Below are 20719 nucleotides of genomic sequence, written 5' to 3'. Positions count from 1 at the left end.
GGGATATTCCCCCCTCAAAAGTGAGAAACTTTTGCAAAATGAAGACCTAATTGAAGCCATTTGAAGTCCCGGGGGGGCACTCAACTTTAGAAGTGAGGGGAAGTGCCTACCGGCGTCGCGAAGTAGGGGCCTATCGGGTACAATTTTACAAAGCGTTATTTAAAAAAAGGGGGGTCATTGGGTACAAACAAAATAAAAAAGGGGGTCATTAGGTATAATATTTTGAAAAAAGGGGTCATTGAGTATAAGATTTTAAAAAGAAGGGTCATCGATTAGAAAATTTTGAAAAAATGGAGCAGAATTTTTAAAGTTTCAACATAATTTTGAAAAAATTGAGCAAAATTTGAAAGTTTCGGCATTATTTTATGGCATTTTAATGATGCTATTCCAGAAAATCTAGAAAAAAAAGAGGGTCATTGGGTAGCCGCAACCAAAAAAAAGAGGTCATTGGGTAGCCGAAACTAAAAAAAAGGGGGTCATCGGGTATGACTTTTAAAAAAAGGGGGTCATCGGGTATTGTCGACTTCAAAAGAGGGGACAGGCACATACCGGTAGCTACCGGTATCGTATACCGTCACTTCCAAAGTTGAGTGCCCCCCGGGATTGGCCCGTCCCTTTTAAAGGCAATTTTTTCATTATGCTGTCATCGCCGCAGATCGCCGGTACAGATTTGAGTCAACGTAACGTTGATAAATTTTATTTTTAAATATTCAGGATTTGAAACAACACCCTGTTTTTAAAAAAAGTGCTGAAAAGAGAACAACGAATTTATATCCATCAGAAGTGCAGCAGTTGGACTACGGATTCAAGAGCCGCTGTGTCGTGTTTTTTACGTCGTGATCCGCGACCGGAAGTGTAAGCTTACTTAAATTTATTTATGCACAACAACACACAGATTTACCATGTTTACAGAGTATGTAAACTGTTTATGGGGCCTTTGAGTTGACAATAATAACGCACTATCTGTTTTGAGGTCAGTGTGGGAAATCAGAGGGGTTTGTTTTGGGCTGAGAGGTAATTTTCTGAGGGAGCGTGAGTTTGCCGACAAGGAAGGACAAGACCAAGGCCCCCAACAAACCCGACAATTTCACGCAACCCAAAGGAATGACCGTAAAACATATGGAGTTATGTACGTGATCTACCAGTGGAGCTCCTGCGCCCCTCTGCAGAACTTCCGGTAGTGGATGTTCTGCGCTCGGGGGCGCAAAGAATCCACTGTCGGAGTAACTGCGCTCGGAAGCAAAATAATATATTTTCTTATAAGGCCAAGTAAAAATAAAAATATGTTTCTCGTCCGGGTTTTTAAAAATTAGGAGGATGAGGGGCTTTTTATTTTCTATTTTTTATTGGAAAACGACGCTAAATACCTGTATTTGGCAGTTTTGGCACCATATTTTCGGGTATTCGACATACAGATTGATATCTGAGAAAAAGGAGGAGGCCCTTTTTATTTTATTGTTTTGATAGGTAGGCCCCTCTAGTGATCACAAAACTCTTCTTAAGGCAGCTGTGTACTCTCCAGGGTTCCCGTTAAGGATTTAAAATGTGCGTCATGAGTGACGCAAGTTTGCTGACAAGGTTGAAAAAACTTGCGTCCAGACATATTTTTGTGCGTCCATCTGAAATTCACGATCAATCATACCGGGAAACGCCGCGGAATTTCATGATCAGAACGGCAGCCCCTTCTTGCTAACACACGTACCCGTGCCCCGGGTCTACACTTCATCAAATGTTGATTGTTAAAATAAAATAAAAGTGCATTTTCGCCGTGATATTCCATCTCCAGTCGCTATGATAATTTTTCTCATTTTTGTGTCAGTTTTGGTCGGAAACGTGGTCAGAAACAGCTGCAAAAACATGCACAAATTTTCGTACTTTTACTTCCGGGTTTCTTTAATTTTAAAACGTGCTGTTGATGCTATAAAAGCTAAAACACGCGCTGCCACAAATAATACAAAAAAAAAGGTTATCATTTGGATTTTGTCTTTAAAATTGCTTTTATTCATCGTAACTATAATACTAATAAAGGAAACGTAGATTATTTATGAGAAAATAAACTTAAAACATTAAAAACTGAATATTGTCAGCTTGTGCTAGACTCGCTGAGTCTCATGGACGCCGTTCCTATGTCCATCAGACTCGTATTTCCCATTTTGGATGTCAATGGGAAATACACACTTAACGATTTGCGCCGGTTAGAAACTTGAAAAAAAATCATTAAAATTTTATCAATGTATGGTCATGTGTCATATGGTGGGGCACATTTGCGTTACAAGTACTGATTTTGATCATTTGTCCTCCTTTTCACTTAAATTGTTACATCTCTAAAACTATACATCTCACATCAACAAAACTATACATTTTTGGAAAGCTTATGTTCCAAGGAATCCAACTATGCAAAAATGAAGTTGGTATACAGGGTGCGTAAGAAAATATAAAGGGTGATATCATGAAAAAAAATTAATTTTACTTGTGAATTCATAATTTATTGCATTTGCTACTGATATGGAATATCTCAAATGTAATCTAACTTTGTGGCAGGCAACACTATGAGCTTAAATAAAATGTATACTTTTGCCATGTTATGATTGACCAAAGTGGTGATACAGGGTGTGAAAATATACGTAACTTCATGCACAAAATGTTGATTACATTTTTGAAGATATTTTCTTTAGAGTGTATCCTACATTTATTTTAACTGCATATTTGGATTCCTGGGGTAAAAGCTTTCCAAAAATGTATAATTTTCCTATCTTAGGGTGTATAATTCTCAAGATACAACAATTGAAAGCCAAAACGCATGTCGTGACTGAAAATCTTGGCATTTGTGTGTAAGTGAATAGGAAAAAATTGAGGTTCTTGTGACTTGCGGTTCTCAATTAATACTTGTTAACACGATTAGATAAAATTAATAGCTGAATATGAATAATGAATGATCAAGCTTTCATTTGAGGTATGATTTGCAAGTATAGCACACAATTTGGCAATTATATAATTTAAAATTCAAAAGGATGCCATGTCTCCCATAGAGAATGCACATACTCCACTACCGCTTATCCACTACCGCTTATCCACCAGGTTTATCTTCGTTAACATTTTGGTATTTTTCACTAATTAAACAAATTGGCATTCCAAATTGAGAAACATATTTGAAAATTAGAATAATCAGGCTGTATAATGAGCCCAAACTTCATGCAATTGAACCAAGAATAGCCCTGTGACAACAAGTTAAATCTGAAAGAGGAGAGAAAAATGTAACATCACCAGGTATTTTATGGTCCCACCATAAGACACATGACCGTATATAAAAGTGGTACCAACCTTATTGTGCTTGCTAATTTAAGACTCGGTTGAAACAAAATTAAGGATCGAATGCATTTTAGTGTCCAAAAAGGCAAAATTATCGTCAAAGTTCTGCGAAATCGGCACCCTAGCGAAGGGTTCAGAATTGAATCGAACGAAAATATCCGATCTTTGCGATCAAAAACACAAAATTACAACTTTAAACATACTATTGGCAAAAGACATTATTACCAAACAATATAGAATAGAAAATTTGACATCATTTTCTCAAAATATTGAAAAATTTGCTCACTAGACATCGAAAAAGTACGCAATCCAATTCCCGTTCAAACGCATGGGAAACTGAAAGTGCGATAATCGTGACTAGCTTGTGCTAAATAATTAAATAAACAGCAACTGCACGGTAGCCGCACATCTTCAGTTGAGCAAGCTTTGTAAACAAAGCATCAATGGGGACTTTCCCATAAAACAGCGATTGTACGGAAAGCTTGCAAAAAGTGCACGATTTCCTGACGTTGCATTTACAAATATTGCAGAATTTACTACAATTCTTAAGCAGGTGGGTCAAAATTTTGGGGCTTTTATTATCTTAAAAACATAAAAGAATAAAAATGTCTTATTTTTATCATCAATTAATGATTAAATTTGAAGTTAGTCTGCGTCCCACATGCATGTGATATGGACGCAAAAATACTTGATTAGCCATGTGAACTTGCGTCCAAATTCGTAAAATACGCGTCTGGACGCAATGACGCACACTAACGGGAAGCCTGGTACTCTCAGACATGCATGTAGTAAAAGTGCAATAACTTTGTAATTATTCGCGCAAGACATATAAAAGTATACATTTTTATAAAGGCAATAAGGCAAGACATCAATCTTAATATAAATACAGATTTGGGGTAAAAACAACAATTATGAAGAAAATCACAAAAAGTGAGTTTTTGGCAATATTTGTTAGGTACATCATAACAAAAAACACTCTTTCCAAAATATTTTATTTTGTTTTTAGTTCAATCTTGAGGCTCCATTCCAAAAATGTTTTTTTTATTTTTTTGATATTGGCCTTAGTTTTTGAGATATTGACCATATAAGGCATCAAAATGAACTTTTTAAAATTCACAAATGCCTATTTGCACAAAATGATGCCTAAAATCGGAAATAGACCAAAATATAAAAAAATGAGAAAACCGTTTCTTGAGTCGATCATGCTTTTTACGATGATCATATTTGCTTACCAATAAATACAGCATCTATAGGTAAGCAAATATTATTTGCTTACCTATAGATGCTGTATTTATTGAGTTATCGTGTACCTAAATCGTCATTTGTGATGCGATCAAGCAAAATGAGTCTGATGTCGATCAAAATCAAAATTCAGTTTTCAATATCATTATATCAGCCATTCTCAGAGCTTTATTTTGCCGAATACCCCATCATAATTAGACTTATTGTTCCAAAGATATGGCTATTTTAGTGTTGCTCAGAACAATAAAATACAAAGGAAGTTGAATACTATTATTGATTATATCTCAAAATCAATATTCCCGACATCCGACTCATTTTGCTTGATTGCATCACATTTTACCGAGAAAATGAACATTGAAATAATGGCCGTTGAAGTTTAAAGTGGTCACATTTTGCCCTTTCATCGAATCTCACAGGAGAATGCGGCAGTTTTCGTTTTTCTACCTTATATTACGTGAACATCGGGTAAATCCACAGCCCGTTGAGAAGTTTGAGCGAAATCCATTCATAACTTGATATTCAAATCGAGGAGAGAACTTGAAAAACCCACATTTTATCAGCTAAAACGGAGCCATTTGACCACTTGAAATTAGTGTTTCCAAAGGATGCGCCACGCATGCAGATAAGCGGCGCGTATGCGTAGCGTATCTGTGCGTTAACAAATTGCGCGATACACAGCGCAATGCGTTGTTATGCCGCGTGTACCTCGCTGATACAACAAAGATTTTCTCTTTTTAAAATTGCAAACACGAATGAAATAGTGAAATAAAATCCATAAAATAGCGCAGTTGGAGTTTATAAATCTGGATTTTCTTTCCTTGTATTTATAAAAAACATAACAAAGTAACAAATATCAAAAAAACTCAATTTTGCGAAAGAAACAACGTCTTGAGTACACAGCCGCGTTAAATGATCTATTATGCATTTACAAAGCCGTAAAATAGGTTTCAACTTCTGAAACATCTTTTTCAACAAGTTATAACCATGATAACTGAAAATTAACAAAATAAAAAGAAATTTGAAAAATCTTCAAAAAAGGAGGAGGCGCGGACGAAAACATGTATTTCTTTTACTCGGCCTAAAGGTGGATCATTGCTACGCTCGGGCATGAGAATCCACGATCGGAGTTGATGCGCTCGGAAGCAAAATAACATATTTTCTTATTATAATATCGGTGGATCATTTCTGCGCTCGAGCGCAGAGAATCCACCATCGGAGTTGCTGTGCCCGGGCGCAGTTCCTAAATGTAAAGGTGGATCATTGCCAGTGCTGTACGGTGCGACCATTTTAGGCGCATTGGCGACTAGATTTTTTCTGATGCGACTAAACCTTCAATCCATGGCGCCAATGGCGACCAACTGTTGAAGCTTTTAATCGCCAGCAAATGCAAAACATGTACATATGGATGATAATATAGTATAGGTCAAAAGTTTTGATTGTTTTTAAGCACTCAGGATGGCATCAAAATAAAAATAAAACTTTGAATTTGATGGAGCTTTTGGGAAACAAGAAGGATGACGATAAAACAATTAAATCAGGGAATCCAACAGCAGTTGATACTTTTAATGAACCAAGTAGAACCCGGAACTGGAAATGGAAGTAAGCCTAAAAAAACTTGGGAGCAAAATTTGGGCGCCTAAATTGATACAGTTAGGAGCCATTGGCTCCTCAATCAGTTTTTGCACCGTACAGCACTGATCATTGCTGCGCTCGGGCGCAGAGAATCCGCTGTTGGGAGTAACTGCGCTCGGAAGCAAAATAATATATTTTCTTATTAAAATAAAGGGGGATCATTGCTGCGCTCGGGCGCAGAAAATCCACGATCGGAGTTGCTGCGCTTGGAAGCAAAATAACATATTTTCTTATTATAATATTGATGGATCATTTCTGCGCTCGAGCGCAGAGAATCCACTATGGGAGTTGCTGCTGCATTATAATTACAATATTTATTGGTTTGCTTGTTCCAAATATATTGACCTGTTATATTCGAGTAATAAAATCTATTATTTTGCTTCCGAGCACAGTAACTCCGACCATGGATTTTCTGCGCCCGAACAAACACATTTGTTTCATGAAAATAACACAACCTTTGCTTGAAAATACATCTCCGTTCACTCAGTATAAATTAGTTCAACTGAATGAGTTCATCACAGATATTAATAATAACATATTTTTATTTATCAAATACCGACTATGGCATATACATGTAGTTTAATTTGAGTAAGTGTTCCACCGGCAGAGCCAATAGACCCTGCCCGGCCTTCTGGAATCTGGAGGATAACCAATATGTTTGCTATTCTCCTGTTTTGACGAGTGTCCCATTCAAGGTCCTTTACAAATTTGTAATATATGGTACTGGTGGTTTTGTATAAGTGTTGGTTATCTTGCATGAACATTCTCCTCTACAAACATTTTTTTTTTTAGATTTAGGGCAAAAATATGTGCTGCACATCTAGGCAAAATAATGCCAATTTGGCACAAAGTATGAACTTTTTTTTCTTGGTTTTTGTGATGTAACCATTTGGTACGGTACTTTTAAAAATGCAAAATGCCGATTGGGATGATGGCGCAATATGTTATGCCCCTCCAAAGTCTATCATTTAGTAAACTAGGCTCAGAGAGGCTGAAATTTCAAGAATTTTTTTCAGCCAAATGAGGGCACTGTGCAGTGTGCACGCTCATATTGTACATGTGAGTTGTGCCAGTGTTAATATGTGTATAATCTTTTTTTTGTATCACAACCCCCTTTATTTGGGTACATAATTTAAGGAAGACTGGCTCTTCACTGAGGAGAATGCCCTCAATATTTTTTTTAATTCTGTTTTTACATGATTATATTGTACTTTATTATAAACTAACATACCCTGCAAAAATGATCGAAAAACAAGCTTGTACCACTATAACCAACTATATTGAGAACTATCATCTGGGTGAAGAATTTCAATCGGCGTACAGGAAGGCACATAGCACTGAGACGGCACTCATGAGAGTTAAGGATGACATCATGAAAAATCTTGCTCAACGCCAAGGTGTCTTTCTAGTGTTGCTAGACTTAAGCAGTGCCTTCGACACTGTCAGCCATGAAATCCTCATTAACAGGCTTGAATTTGATCTTGGTATAAAGGGTACTGTTCTTCAGTGGGTCAGGTCATACCTTTCAAATAGATCAAGCAGTGTGTTAATCAATGGTGTGCTTTCAGACCCTATGTCTTTAGAGTTTGGTTTACCACAAGGGTCTATTTTAGGACCACTTGGCTTTACTTTGTATGTTCTGCCACTTGGTCGTATAGTTAGATCTTCGATTTGAATTTTCACATGTATGCAGATGACATACAATTGTACACAAATTTTAACCCCAAGGACCCTTCTTCCATTGTGGTTGCTCTGCATAACCTGTCTTGCTGTGTTGATGCTCTCAGAAAATGGATGAGGAGGAATATGCTTAAACTCAATGACAGCAAGACAGAGTTCTTTGTAGCCACTCCGTCCCACCTGAAACATATTGTGGGTCCTGTGTCATTGTGTGTTGGTGATATGTTAATCAATCCATCTGATAACATCCGCAATTTAGGTATTATATTTGATTCTTCCATGTCATTTTCTGCTCATATTACAAACCTTTGCTGTAGCTTGACATATCATCTTGAAACCTTTCTAGGATCCGTAGGTGTCTTGATCGTGATACTTGCCATCTTGTCATCCGTGCCCTCATCTTGTCTAAAATAGACTATGGCAATGGACTGCTCCTAGGGTCAAACAAAACTGACATTCAGCGTATTCAACGCATCCAGAACTGGGCTGCGAAGATGATATGTCAAGTCCGTAAACAAGATCATGCAACTCCATGTTTGGAAGAACTGCATTGGTTGCCTGTGGAAAAAAGAATTGTGTTTAAAGTACTTTTATTTGTTTACAAATGCCTGAATCATATGGCTCCCAATTACATCTCCTCTTGTATCACTCTCAATCAACCTGGTAGAGCTGGACTGCGCTCAGCATCTGACACCACCACGACTGACAGAGCACAATACATCTAAATTGCTGAAGTCTGCTGGTAGCGGGGCCTTCTACTATAATGCTCCCAGAATGTGGAATCGTCTACCGATCAATATCCGTGAATCTGCATCACTTGCTGTTTTTAAGAAGGCTTTAAAGACACATTTGTATAAATCTTCCTAATTGTTCTGTTGCTCTGTATATATTTTGCTTGTGTTTATATTTTGGCCTTTTGCCACCTTCAATATTGTGTGTAGCGCTACGCTCTTAATGTAGCAGCGCTTTATAAATGTTCAATATGTATGTATGTATGTAAAAATCAAGACTATGTGCTGCAGTTTTGTCAAAATCCGAGATTTTTAATCAAACGCACTGTCGTTTTTTGGTATTATCGGCGCTGGTAGTAAATTCCTATTTTCTTTGCTTTACCTCAGTTGTTCGGCTCAAAATTAAAAGAGGACATCTGATCAGAAAAGCTAACATTTTATGGCAAAGAAATACTAATCCATTTTGTATGAAAATGTTATAATATGGCTAAAACAAGTGTTTTAAAATCTGATACCCTGGTACTACATTGAATATGTAGAGTTGTAGACACACCTTTTATATTCCATTCAGTCTGATGAGTTTGCCATCTGGTAGTGGTAGACATCACTGTATTCAGGTTACAATTTTTTTGACAATGTACTGACTCACAATCCCTAAAAGATTCAACTTTGAATCTGGATTTGATGTAGTAGTTGAAAACCCCAAATGTTCAAAAATAAATTAAATGCAAAACTTAACCATATACTGCAAGAATACAAGATTATAAATCAGTGAAGGCCCTTGAAACTCAATTTCTTGTTTCCTGTCACTTCTTTTTCATCTCATAATGAGGCAACTTTTTTATTATTTTGGCAATTTCCATTTTTCACAAAAAATAACCCCTTTGGCACCACAAATTTTTATTATTTTTTTATTCTTGGTCCAGGGCCTCAATTTCGTGCCAGTTTTGGGAATCATGAAAGAAGTGATTCTCGCAAAAAATGTTACGAGAATCATACCGAGAGTCGATTATGTGATTTTCATTAAAGGCGTCGGTGACGGGAAACAGGAAATCAAGTTTATTCAAGAACCTTATACAACAAAACATTTAATATAATGCAATGTGTCTTATTGTACCAGTGCATTACATTACATTATATTAGAATGATATGACCTTTTTCATAGCTTCCAAGCAGTGACAATATTAAATATTTTCCTTTTTTCTGGTCATTACATTGTAGTCAGGCCAACTTTTAAGGCACATGTTTTGCCCTACTTGTGTGTGTCAGTGTCACTGTAATGAAGCGTGCCTTGAAAAAAAGTTGGATCATGGTGATGGGTTTCAAGTACTGTGAGGTCAGTTTTTACACACCATAGTAGTATAAGGGTTAACATTTGACTTGTATAGGATAGATTTAGCAACATTGCCTGTTTATCTGAGCTGTGTATGACATGTGGGATTTCCTGAATCACTGTTTGTGAAGGCACTGCTACATGGTATATGGTGTATTATTTTTTCACAACATTGATGAAGTAATTACTGGACATTATTGGAGAGCCTACATGTACGATTTGTACTGTGAGCTATGCACTGTGATTGATTGATTTGCATGGCAAGTTGGATTTGCTGTATAGATGGTATGTACATGGTTTTGTCAGGATAATTATTTCTACTACATTGGTTCTATTACTACATCATTTCCTGGGAGACGTACCAGTTTGTTCTTTTTCTTATTCATGCCTGAGATTTGTTGCTTGGTAAGCTAAACAACTACTTGCTATGATTTCATATAGTAGGCTTGTGTTAGGGGGGGGGGGGCTAGTATTTTACAAAATTACACTTTTTATTTTTTTACCCTCCTCAAAATATGTACCAACCCTAATAGATAATGAATCAAGAAAAAAGAAAAAAAATCCAAACTGCTAACCCCCCTGTACAGTGTACATACCCTCTGAAAGTTCCAAATTAAGGTTGCCGAAATCGGCAGGCTTGTACTGCTTTTAACATAGGGGATTTCTGACTGACAGACATGCATTGCTATAACATAGGTTATCACAAAAATGATAAATTTAGTGTCCACATTATAGTTGTTTACATTTTGAACAGTTTAGGTAATAAAATATGTATTTTTATAGGGGGTGGGTGTCAATATTTCTGGAAGGGGGGGGGGGGACATAATAGGCCTACGTGTATTTAAGTTCCTCTGGATACACCTAAAATTAATAAAATATTGTTTTTCATGCAATCCAACCTCTTTGTCAGGTAAGATATCTACTGCTACATTGAAATCATCAATGATTACATGATGTAATGTTGTTTCAAATAAAGTTTCATGTTGTTGGGGGTGATTGTTGACAGTTTTTTTTATAATCCTTCAGCAGTCTAAAATATTTTTCGGCATAGGGCTAATGCAGTATTAATGCAGAAGTATACCTTGAGTGTCATCAATTTCAATATGATTTACTTGTCCTAATCTGCACTTGTATACAGGGTCCACCTATATTTTTGAGTAGGCCTACCGATTGTACCTCCTCAATCCTCCTAATATCAACTGCAATGTTTGTGATCTTTTTGGCTTCCATGCTCTCCTTTTAAGGATCTCCATCCTGTTTCATGTTCGAACTTCAAATTATTTAATGCTGTACTCTTTGAAGGAGCCATGATCTACACGGCTTTATATCAAGTCTGCTGATCTACATTTTAAATGTGAGGATGAGCTAGGATGAAACAGATTTGAGTTGATTAGCTCCATTAGACCCAAGCAGGGTTGTAGCTACGCTGGGCGGTGGTGTGCGGACCCGCCCGGCATTCTTAATTTCCACCCGGCACTCAAGTTAATTTTGAGCCCAAATACCCGGCACTCCAGTATCAAATGTTTCAGTATAAAAATTACCAATTCTTATCAAAATTTCAATTTTTTTACCATTTCATATAAATTTCACCCGGCACTAAAATTTGCCTAGCTATACCCCTGGACCCAAGTTCATAGTTTATGAACCCAGCTTCTCTCTGCTGCTATATTATGGACTGGTGCCTATTCAAGTTTTGCACTATTCATACTTGAAACGCATGATGATCATTGTCTTCTGCTCCATGAATCCAACTATACCTCCTTTTTACCGGAGGAAACCCTTGGCAAGCAGTAGTAAATTAGGATCTCCGATTTGTAGGCCCACTGCCCACATACATTTGTATGACCACCTAAACAATAACTAAATAATACTCATCAAATCAAGTAAGTACAAAACTGCTGAATCAGCAGACTTAAGTCATGTAGGCCTAAGTTAATTGAAAACAGACCATCATCAGGCTCATTCAAAGAGAACAATGAATTGTACAACATTATTAATAGGCTTATAAAATAAGGTTTGGAACATGAAACAGCTAGGAGGACAAGGCATTGGAGCTAAAGCGATCACTCAAAACTACAAATAGACCCTTTATAAGTGCAGGTGGTGTTGACAAGAAACAAGATAATAGAGAACAGTTTAATAATATTAAAGATGCCAAAAACAAGTGATATTTTCCCCTAGACTGATAAGCATCATAAACTAGAGCGATAACCGCATCATAGCTGAACCATGTGGCTTTGGCAGTATATTGTGGTAGGCCTATACCACTGTCACCCAGAGTCTGTAATGGACATAATCTCGAAATGCTAAAAGGTATGACCACCCAAGTGGTGTTAATGAAAGAGAAAAAGTAAAGAATATAAAATAAACTAGAGCAACTGTGCCCTTTGCAAGGGCACGAGGTAAGTTAGGCGGATGACTGTGACGATCTGATCAAGCAGCAATACTGTGCAGGATAGTATTAATTTTAATAAGACTGTTTCATTAATTGCCATTTTAATATACCTTGATCGTGAGAAGCTGGCATTTTGAAAACTCGACTTTTGACCTCTGTATGACCCCCTTAATGACCTTAAATGAATGTTAAAATATTTAAAACATGTTAAGAATGTCATAATGATCATTGCATTTAAATTTCAGGTCAATTGAAGCATTTTGAAAACTTGACCTTTGACCCCTTTATTGCCCCTTAATGACCTTAAATGAATTTTAAAATATTTTCAACATGTTTAGAATGTCATAAGGATCATTATGCGTTTAAATTTCAGCTCAATCAGAGCATTTTGGAAAACTTGACCTTTGACCCCTTTATGACCCCTTAATGACTTTAAATGAATCTTAAAATATTTTTTAAATGTTTAGAATGTCATAAGGATCATTGCATTTAAATTTCAGCTCAATTGGAGCATTTTGAGAACCTTGACCTTTGACCCCTTTATGGCCCCTTAATGACCTTAAATAATTTTTTAAATGTTTGAAACATATTTAGAATGTCACAAGGATCATTGCATTTAAATTTAAGCTCAATCGGAGCATTTTCAGTTAAAATGACCTTTTTTGACCCCTGTGACCCCTGGATGACCTCCGACGTTTGGAAATATTTTTATTATATTCTTTATGTTTTCCTCTTTCATATGACACCACTCATGGGGTCATACCTTCGTAACATTTAGAGATATGTCCATTTCAGACCAAATGGTTAGTCAGTAAGCTAGTAACTTAGGGGTGGTGCAATAATTATGTGTACCCCGGGGTGAATTATAGGGGGGGCAAAGATTTTTGGCAGGCCAAAAGGGGGGCAAGCATTTTTGGCAGGTCGAAAGGGGGGTCAAGCGATTTTGGCAGGTCGAAGGGGGGGGCAAGCAATTTTGGCACAGATATTTTGGGCACCGTTTATATATACGCCCTAAAAAGGCGTAGGAAAACGTTATGAACACGTTCAAATATGCAAAATTTCCTGCCCGCTGCGCTCGCACTATATGTTAAGACAATTTAAGGTTTTAAATTCGGGTTCCCCAAAATCTTGCATGTGTAAGGGGGGGCAATGATTTTTGGCACGTCAAAGGGGGGGGCAAAGGTTTTTGGCACATCGAAAGGGGGGGGCAAAGATTTTTTGGCACGGCAAAAGGGGGGGGCAAGCGATTTTTGGCAGACCATTTTGAGAAATCACCCCCCCCGGGGGTACACATAATTATTGCACCACCCTTAGTAAGTAAGCTAGTAAGTAAGCTAGTAAGTAAGCTAGTAACATTCACTCTTATAGGCTGATACCATTTCATGGTTCAGCAAAAAACTCATCAGGAATCACTTATTCACCTTGAAACTTTATTTGAAATGTCACATCAAAGGCTGATGATGTAAAACACAAAACTGCAGTAGATACTACTCCCCATATAGGTTGCTTTAGGCCAACATGTGGAAAATATTACACAGCACCTCCCCCAATTGACACCACCATATGCCAGTATATAAAATAAAGTACACATTTTATTACCCATAAACTGCTCAAATATATGAACTAACAATTGTGGACACTAAAATTAACATTTCATCAGCGATAACCTATATTATAGCAATACAAGTGTGTAGGTCATTGAGTTCCATGTATTAAAAGCAGTGCAAGTCTTCCGAATTCGGCAACCTTAATTTCAAACTTTCAGAGGGTATGTACAGGGGGGTTAGAACTTTAAAAAAAAGTTCATTGTTGTTTTCTTGTTTAGATAGGTCATCTACATATTTTAAGATGGGTAAAAAAAAAGTTGGTCCTAATGACACCCCCTACTTGTGTATCAACTCCAGATGGTACATTAATTAAGATTTAAAGGCTCTCCAATTTTAAAATGCTGACATACATTGTATATTTGTACAGTGCTGTATATTTATTGTTTTAATGCCAAGAATATTTTAGGCATTAACAGCTGAAATCATGGAGATAATGCTGATGAAACTTCTACTGGACCCATTGACCTGGTGAAGGGGGTCACAGTAGATAGTGGAGCATTTTATACAGGATAGGCCAGTGTAGCTGACATTGATAGGAATCAACTCAAAGATGAGCCACAGGGAGAGGGCAGATTTGGGTTGATTTTGGCCCAGTAGAGATTTTGACCTCTTGCACCACAGACAAAGACCTGGTAAGGATTAGGTTCAGGTTTAGGATTAACTTAGGGCATAGAGGTTATCCACTTTACTCATGTGTGACTTCTAACAAAAGGCGCTGGTTCCCGTAGTATTCCTCATTCAATCCAAATCTGCTTGACTTTGGCGGGCTATGATTTTGAAACAGTCATGGTTGCACATGAAGGTACTTCTTTTGAAAGTCATAAACAAGGTATAGCAGTCGCTGAAAGGATACACAGCTTATAGAACACACATATTTAATTTAACCTCTATTACAAATTTGTTTAGAGGTAAGCTACACAAATGTAGCTATTGTTGTTGTTGGTGATACTGTTTAGTTATTGACATACATCTATTTCCATCTTGCAAGCTATAGATATCTTCTGTTGCATCTTCACCGGGGGGGGGGGGGGGGGGGTTACTCAAGTTTGATTTGGGGGGGGTGTGCTGCTGAATTTATCAATAAAACACAATTTGTCAGAGTTTATACACTCTGCAAAACTGCAAATCAGGGTTCGGTTTTTGCCGGCAAAAACCTGTTTTTGCCAGCAAAGTGGCAAAACCCTGGCAAAAACTGTTTTTGCCTGGTTTAAACCGGCTAAAACTGGCAAAAACTCACATATAGTCACTCAAATATTAAAAAGTGACACAGAAAGCTCATAAACAGTAACACACAACTTTTAACGAATCATTCAACATATTTTTTTGTCTCATCAAGTCCTTAAAATGAAAATGTTTTGAATTTGATACATGCCACATTTCGATTAAATGCACTTGAGCAATGAAAACGCATGCCTTTAATTTCTTAATATATTGCTTATAATTACAAAATCTGGCCTTGTTACACTCTGAAACTTATTTTTGTAACTTAATAATTTGTTTTTTTAGTTTTTGCTATTTTTGCCGGCAAAAACTGGCCAAAACTGTTTTCGCCAAGTGGTTAAAACTGCGGTTAAAACCCGGGTTTTTCCACCTGCGACAAAAACCTGCGAACCCTGTCTGCAATAGTGCAAAGAAGAGGCAAAGCTATTGATGACAACTTCTATTGAGCATAGATACAATAATGGGACACAATGTAACCAAAACTAAAAGCAGGTGCTTGACAAGGCCTACTGTCATGATTGTACCTAATCCCAATATTCCAACTCAGTGGCGTGCGCAGCACATTGAAAGTGTTGGGGCCAGGTTGTTCAGTTCCCCCGAATGGAGTCAGATTTAGGTGTGTAAGGTGCGGTTTTAGCATTTTCCCCAGAATGACGAACAGAAGTGGGGGGTATTTGTTCGAAATTTGGTTGCTATGTATTAGATGACATGCATGGTTGTGCCAGTGTTGGGTGATAAATACTAGGGCAGAGAAATACAATTGTACTGGGAAATTATAAAAGTGCATTTTCAAACGATTAATAATTAGATAGCATATAGCTAAAAACAATACAGCAGTAAAATCACTATTGGTAGAGTGGAAGGGTATGAGATTTGATCAATTTTGCAATGTACATATACATATAATAGCTTGCATTGTCATATAGTACCAAAATACTACATTTTAGAGCTTGAACAGCGTTCGAAATAAGGCCGGTCAGCCGGCCATTGGCCTGTAACTTTTTGACCTGGCCGGTAACTTTTCTGACTGGCATCTAGTTGCCGGCCCGGCTGGCCGGTAACTTTTTAAGGTCAAGCCCGGCTGGCCTGTAACTTTTTGAGGCATATTTCGAACACTGAGCTTGAAGGTGCTTATTTGATACTAATGAAATAATGTTTTGAACTATAACATACAATCACACAACACTCACATATAAGGTCTACTTTGGCTAAGTAGCATAAATTTTATTAAATGTTTTGACATTATTCAAGTCAAATGAAGGAATTATGAAAGCTGTAGCAGGCTACAAAATAACCAAAGGCACCGAAGGCAATTTACCTTCGATGCCCCTAGTTAGCTTAATAATTGAAATATTGAAATAAAACATGAACAATACAATTTCTAAAGTATTACCCAGGTACCAGTATTTGATCAAGTTGTATATTCTCTGGTATTTCCTGCTCAAACCAGGAAATCAATAAATACTAACATTTGAGTTTGACTACATGATTTTGGCAGTAAAGGGTCAACTCCTATTTCCCAACCATTATGAAAATGTTTATTTTCCTAATTCTTATGATAAAGTAAATATTTTACATATTGTTGCACATTTAATAGAGAGTCATATAGAATCACAGTCAAAAGGTGTATTTAAAAGTAAAAAAACCAAAACAACATCAACACCACCCCCAAATGTTTACCAGTTTACTATTAGTTATTATATCACTCATACATAAATTCTAGACAGTTCATTGGTTGATTACCATTTGCCATTTTTACTATCACCCTCTCCGTGTGATAGTCTTTACCATCATGTGCTCTGGCGTGAGTGCGCCTGCGCCAAGCCGTCTTGTGACTCTTGGACTCGCCGATTTAGTTATGGGTGGACCCCAAAATGTGAAATATATCACGGCAAAACATGGTGTTATGTTGATGAAAAATGTATTTCCTACCTTAAATAGTATTTTAGTAATAGAATTTATGCATGAGTGATATAAAACAAATATTAACTGTCTTAAATTAGGTGTAATGGTGAAATATAATCACTGGTGAAAGATGTATTGTTCCATTCCACTCGCCGTTCCGGCTCGTGGAATGGAACAATCCATCTTTCACCGAGTGATTATATTTCGACCATCACACTCATAGACAGTTAATATTTGTATATATTATACCATGCTGAAAGACTTAAATGAACAGGTTGGGATTTATTCCAATCATGTGTCAAATCTAAAAAACACATACAGCCTTATAAATTCCAAGATTTTAACTCAACTCAAATTTATGAGTTTCATAACTTTGTGTGGAAATTTTAGCAATTTTAACTTCCTATGTGATTCTGTATATTTCTGTTCTGAAGTTGTAACTGATGAGCTCAGCAAATGCAACAATATTGTTTTAGAAGGGCATTTTGTGATCCACAGGCTCATCCCCCCACTTTTTATACCACTGGAAACCTCTGGCTACATAATGTTTATGTACCAAATATTTCTTGCAGAAAAAAAAAATGCAGATTAATTCGTTTAGCAAAAATATCGTCAAATTTCGTTCTGGTATACCAGAACGAAATGTGGCCTATGGAGCAGTGTAATACACATAATCATGGATAACTCGGAAACGCAAAATCGGAATCAACTGAAATTTTGGAAATAAGCTTTTTCGTGGATATCTATTGAAAAATGTCATAAAAAGAGGGTGCTAGGATCACGAAATCCTCCTTTAATTTATGTTATTTGATACGAGTGCATAATATTGAACAAATATTTACTCATAATTTTTGTGTTATAATTTATCTTTTCAGATCAATACTTCATCTGGCTGTGTATAAATAAAGAACGCTACAGATCGCCATACAGGAACCATGACGGGCATTTTATATAGCTGTTTAGCAAGGGACACTATTATTTTAGTGGAACATTCCATGACATTTGACCATAATTTTCAAGGCGTGGCCAGGTCTATGCTGCAGAACATCTCATCACAGAGTGATTCTAAGACAATGTACACAGCAGATCAGTAAGTCAATACATGTAGGCCTATATAATATAAAATAATGGAGTAAACAAGTAGTGGCAAAAAAAAAAAAAAAAATGATCAATAATAAAGTCCAAGAGAAATAGTCGGTGACATTTATTTTTTCATTTATAAATTTTTTTGGTTAGTGTTGCTACACAAATAAATTAATATTATGTGGTTTGTCACCAACTATTTCTCTTGGACTTTATTATTGATAAAATAATGGAGGATTATTGATAATAATAATAAATAAATTTCGGAATTTATATTGCACTTTTTCCAGAGGATTCAAAGCGCTGTAATTTCGCTGCGTGGTGAATCATCACAATCAGATCGCATCAACTAGGCTAGGCACCGGAGTTTCGCGCGATTTAAAACGGCAAAATGCGCGAAAATGCGCCATAAAATAGGTCAAAATGCGCTAAAATGCGTGATCCCCTGTTATCAATGCAAAACACGAAAAAACATCGGTAAAACGATGGCATGTCAATCAATTACTGAACGACTTCGGTTCATTTCCAGTTTCTGGAAAAATAAAAATAAAGATGGCGACCATCACAAATCGTCAATCGAAATGTCGAAAGCTAGGGCAAATTTCCCCACTTTATGCTTGGTTTAATGATCGTTATTTGTATTTTGATGTACATAAGTGAAGTTAGAACCAATATTGCGTGAATTTTCTTGTAAATGCTGCCGATTTGGGGCATAAAATCGTAAGTTTTAACTTTAAGCTTATCGATGGGTCAAAATCGTGAACATTCTCGATGGAACCCAAAATGCGCTTTGGACACCCAAATGCGCGAAAATGTGCGCTTTTGCGCGAACCGCGCAAAACTCCGGTGCCTAAACTAGGCTAGTTGCAGCCGAACCCGGCGCAAACCTATCCGCACTTAGATTGTAACATCCACCCATTTTCTGCAGCTTCCCAAATTCCATTGGGTGAAGGAAGTTTTTGATAACGAAACAACTAATCACCGATTTTGAAAGCAGGAGGAAACCGGAGATCCCGGAGAAAACCTGCGAGAGCGAGCATGGATCGGGATAAACCAAATGCACATGAGTCCTTGGGCCGCGCCATGATAAAATAATGGAGGATGGGTACCACATGGAAAATTTTCTAAAAGAAAGTGTTCAAAATATCCAATTAGAGAAAAGTAATTATTTTTCCCTTGAATCAAATTGTCATTATACTTTGATGATGATGAGAGCATTTGTTATAATGTGGTCTTCCCAAAGACTGTTTCTCATCATTTTCTCATTATAAGCTATGGGTACATCAATCATCAAGTAGTTAATCTCATAAAAACAAGGGAACAGATGGTCCATACGCAATGTAGCATCACACTTAATATTGATTTTCATATCATCCTTCAGCTTGCCCAAATGTGGAAATACCAAGAATGCAATTTGGTTTTCTCATTGAAAATTCATCTAATGTTGTGGTTCAGTGGTTCTGCATGTACCGTATTCATTCCAATAAGCACCCACCCATGGTATTTTCAGTTTGCTTAAGGCGGGTACCATCAATGTTGAAGTGACGGATAGACGTCGATACAGTGAAATAGCCGGAGGACTAGATTTCTACATCAGAAAAGCTACTAGAACATTCTCAGGACCCATTTATAACATACTTAAATTTGTCTCTAATAAACGCCCCTAACAAAAAAATTAGGTCAACCAGGTAAAAAATAAGCGCCCACCCAAAATGACTCTGTTAAGCGCCCTGGGCGCTTATTAGAATGAATATGGTACATGTAGTTGGCATTTTGATAATTTAATTGTTTATAAAAACAGGTATGTAATCATGTTCCCCTCAAAAAGTTGAGGATTCTCAAAATTAAGACCTATTTCATCAGGGGAGTGGATACAGGGTTGGAATAAGGTAAAAAATTACTATGGAGGGGTATTAATAGGTTTGTAAAGGGGCTGTGCAATAATTATGAGCCATGGGGGGGGGGGTAAAATTTCCAAACGATGTGCCAAAAAATGCTTGCCCCCTCCTCACTGCCTGCAAAATATTGCTTGCTCCGTCTAGCGTGCCAAATAATCTTTGCCTCCTCCCCACATTGCACATGCAAAATTTTTGGGACCCCAATTTGCAAACCTTAACTGGTCTAGATATATTTTGCAAGTGCAGCGAGCAGGAAAATCAGCATATTTAAGCATTTCTGTACTGTTTTCCTAAGCCTTTTTAAAGCATTTTATTTAGAAGGTGCCCCATGAATGTGTGCCAAAAATTGTTTTCCCCCCTCTTGGCTTGCCACAAATTGCTTGTCCTCTGGTTTCGGCTGGCCAGAAAATTCTTGTCCCCTGAAATTTGTCCCTCCCCTAGGGCTCATAATTATTGCCCAGCCCTATAAGAAGCTGACAATGTTGCAAATTAGCTGGGAGGGGTAAGGGGTTAGCAGAAGCTTGGATTGTAAGAAAATGTGTTGGAAAAAATAAACAAAATAATACTTTTCTTGTCAGTTTATTTCTAATAAATATATTTGGAGATATTTTTTCAGCCTATGAAGACCTCAAGGCCACTTTATCTGAAATCTGTAAAATTGACAATGTATACATCAGGGGTGT

General features: G+C 37.0%; 1 protein-coding gene across 2 annotated transcripts in view; it reads left to right on the top strand.

Moving 5' to 3' along the window:
* Positions 1-653: 653 nt before the first annotated feature.
* Positions 654-20719, top strand: part of LOC140171880 (uncharacterized) — a 43629-nt gene continuing 23563 nt past the window's right edge. Inside the window, exons 1-2 of one of the 2 annotated variants that reach the window (XM_072195220.1) lie at positions 654-855; positions 17931-18145. In XM_072195220.1, the coding sequence (XP_072051321.1) occupies positions 17991-18145 (155 nt within the window). In that variant the 5' untranslated portion in view covers positions 654-855; positions 17931-17990. Of the gene's footprint in view, positions 856-10084; positions 10213-17930; positions 18146-20719 lie in introns of those variants that run through there. The other variant, XM_072195221.1, reaches the window with a different exon arrangement.

The sequence above is a fragment of the Amphiura filiformis genome, chromosome 15, assembly GCF_039555335.1.
Source record: "Amphiura filiformis chromosome 15, Afil_fr2py, whole genome shotgun sequence".
Taxonomy (NCBI): Eukaryota; Metazoa; Echinodermata; class Ophiuroidea; order Amphilepidida; family Amphiuridae; genus Amphiura; species Amphiura filiformis.
Note: the sequence above shows the minus strand (reverse complement) of the source record. Positions and strands in the feature narration are given on the sequence as shown.